The sequence below is a fragment of the Stegastes partitus genome, unplaced genomic scaffold (genome assembly GCF_000690725.1).
Source record: "Stegastes partitus isolate 25-593 unplaced genomic scaffold, Stegastes_partitus-1.0.2 Scaffold2702, whole genome shotgun sequence".
In the NCBI taxonomy this organism is placed as follows: Eukaryota; Metazoa; Chordata; class Actinopteri; family Pomacentridae; genus Stegastes; species Stegastes partitus.
This window is the reverse complement of record NW_007580433.1, coordinates 11,987-14,497: the sequence shown is the minus strand read 5'-3', so window position 1 is coordinate 14,497 and position 2,511 is coordinate 11,987. Positions and strand designations below refer to the sequence as shown.

At 45.6% G+C, this 2,511-nt stretch overlaps 1 protein-coding gene across 1 annotated transcript; it reads left to right on the top strand.

Annotated features, from left to right (window-relative positions):
• The first annotated feature begins 349 nt into the window (after window positions 1-349).
• On the top strand, window positions 350-2,063 carry LOC103375608 (high affinity immunoglobulin gamma Fc receptor I-like). The gene is made up of 5 exons (XM_008305925.1): window positions 350-380; window positions 462-506; window positions 709-966; window positions 1,054-1,299; window positions 1,421-2,063. The coding sequence occupies exons 1-5, from the start codon at window positions 350-352 to the stop codon at window positions 1,555-1,557; spliced, it is 717 nt and encodes a 238-aa protein (XP_008304147.1). The 3' UTR covers window positions 1,558-2,063.
• The last annotated feature ends 448 nt before the right edge of the window (window positions 2,064-2,511 follow it).

The window sequence follows — 2,511 nt, the reverse complement described above, 5'->3', positions numbered from 1 at the left end:
AATGGGCGGTGACTGCGAAAAGGTGGAGCTTCGATGGGGTGAACCAACATCTAACGCCCTTTAGAGGGAGTTGTGTCTCGTCACTAATATTTCTTCTGCACCAGACATGTGACATTTAAACTTTAAGATTTTAAGAATACAAATCTCCTGTCAGGTCACAAACCAGGTTAAAAGGTTAAAACCAGCATTTCAGAGCCAAACCTGCAGGAGAAGCTGTTCACACTCACTTCAACTTACAGAAAACCACAACAGACCTGTGAGTCTCGTGGCCGCGCTAAAAGAGGAAGTTGGTCTGTCGCGTCACAGTTGTGTTTCAGCCTGAAGCTCAGTCAGTCGGCAGGAAGACACCATGGAGGTCAGAGCTCTCAGCGTCCGACTGTGTGAGTATCAGAGTCTCAGCTTTCTCCGTTTGTTCCTTTAAAGTTTCTCTCATGTCTGGTTTTCTTCTTTTGTCTGTGCAGTGATGCTTGTGTTGGCTTTGCTGGCTTCACATGTCCAGAACAGCAGTGAGTCTCAAACACTTTCCAACATATATTACAAGAATTAAAGTTTTCTCATTTGGTTGAACACCTCCTTGGTGTAACATGAGCTTCTACTGTTTAGTTTCAACTTGTTTGATTTGAAAATTCAGATAAACGCTTTGACTTTTTGACAACTGTGAGAGAATTCATGGCTGCTTCGGTGAAGATCTCCTTCTTTCTGTCCCAGATGCAGCTTTTCGCATTGTTCCGAACAGACTGCAGATCTTTCAGTACGAGCGTCTCACTTTCCACTGCGAGGGTCTCGATGGCTCCAGTCGGCTGAGAGGAATCAGGAGCACCGAGCGATTTCTGTCCGAGTGCAACGACACTGGGACGCCGGCAATGTCTTGCAGCCTTCAAAAAGCCTATCAAGCAGACAGCAGCGAATACTGGTGCGAGACTGAAGGAGGAGACAGAAGCAGCAGCGTCAGTATCACTGTTGCTGGTAGGTCGTGTTTTTGTTGTTTTTTTTCTACGTAAAGTCGCTGCATGAGAGTAAATTTGAGTGCAAATGATCAGAGATGTGTTCCAGCTGGTTCAGTGATCCTGGACAGTCCCGTCCTGCCCGTCACAGAGGGCGACTGTGTGACTTTACGCTGCCGAAGCCAAAAGACGTCTTTTGATGTGGCAGCTGATTTCTACAAAGATGGACTCCTGGTAGGGAGCAGCTCTGCAGGAGAGATGGTCCTCCACAGTGTTTCTGGGTCTGATGAAGGACTCTACAAGTGCAGCATCTCCAGTGTTGGAGAATCACCACAGAGCTGGCTGGCTGTCAGAGGTACAAGTCTGATTTAAACTGCTTAGATTCATGTAGTTCATGTTTTAAATACCTCATGAAGCTCCTCCAGACCAACTGATTCATGCTGTTCATGTCCTGATACATTCTCTTGTTCTTGCAGCTCTTCAATCCTCTGCAGACCATTCGACTCGTATTTATCTCCTCCTGAGGACCGTGTTCACCATCGTGATGGTGGTTCTGCTGCTGCTGCTGGTTGGACTGATTCACTTTGGGAAACTCAGAGTTTCACAGAAATGAACTGATATTCACACATGAAGGTAACTGACTGAGAATCCTGGAAGCAAGTTTGGTCACACGGAAGACTCTAATGAAGATTTAATCTGCTTTATAGTCACTTTTGCTCTTGTTTAAGTTGCTGTCAAGCGAAAGACGTCTTTGTGAGATATATTTATACCTGCAGTTGCTTCTGTTCGACTTTCTCAGAAAAGCTCAGAAACCACAGAGGTCGTGACTGACGCATCAAACTATTTTGAAAGAGCAGACATCAGGTTTATTTCAGTTCTGATGTTCAGCGTCGATTCGAGCTTCTCAAACCACACGAGAAGGTCACGTATGTCTGGTTCAGTCGAAACTACAACGTGTATATGAGGACATGTGACAACAGATCATGACGTTTGTGGTTTAAATGGTCACAGAAGAAGCTTAAACCTGCTGCCGTGTTGCTGCTTCACTGGCTTTGTTCTTTGTGTGTCTCAAAGCAGCAGAAACACTGAAAATATACAATAAATAGAATTCTAATGGATGAGCACTGTCATAAGTTTGTGCCACACAGAGTCTTGATTGTTTTACTGGATCTTGCAGCATATTTAACCTCTTCAAGACTCTCAGTATGACTCATATTAACTCTTTTAATTAGAGGTAAATCAGAAAGCTTTCACTGAAACTTCTGAAATTGGTTAATAAAGGAAATTATGCAGATAAACTCAATAAGACACTGTGGACTCACCACCCACAGAGGGAATCATAGGGGTCGGGTGCTAAGAGGACTGGGTGGCGGTCGAGGGGGGCTGCCTCGACAGCCTGGTCTGCAAACACAGCCTCTGGTTGCCAGGACATGCAATGTCACCTTGATGGGGGAGAAGGAGTCTGAGCTTGTGTGGGAGGTTGAGCGATATCAGCTAGATATAGTCGGTCTCACCTCCACACACAGCCTGGGCTCTGGAACCCAACTCCTGGAGAGAGGCTGGATGC

What these genes read in the sequence shown, in the direction of transcription:
- LOC103375608 (XM_008305925.1), top strand. Translation starts at nt 350, where the DNA reads ATGGAGGTCAGAGCTCTCAGCGTCCGACTGT. An exon ending in AGCTCTCAGCGTCCGACTGT is followed by an intron (nt 381 to 461) that starts GTGAGTATCAGA and finishes TTGTCTGTGCAG; the next exon opens with TGATGCTTGTGTTGGCTTTG. An exon ending in CGTCAGTATCACTGTTGCTG is followed by an intron (nt 967 to 1,053) that starts GTAGGTCGTGTT and finishes GATGTGTTCCAG; the next exon opens with CTGGTTCAGTGATCCTGGAC.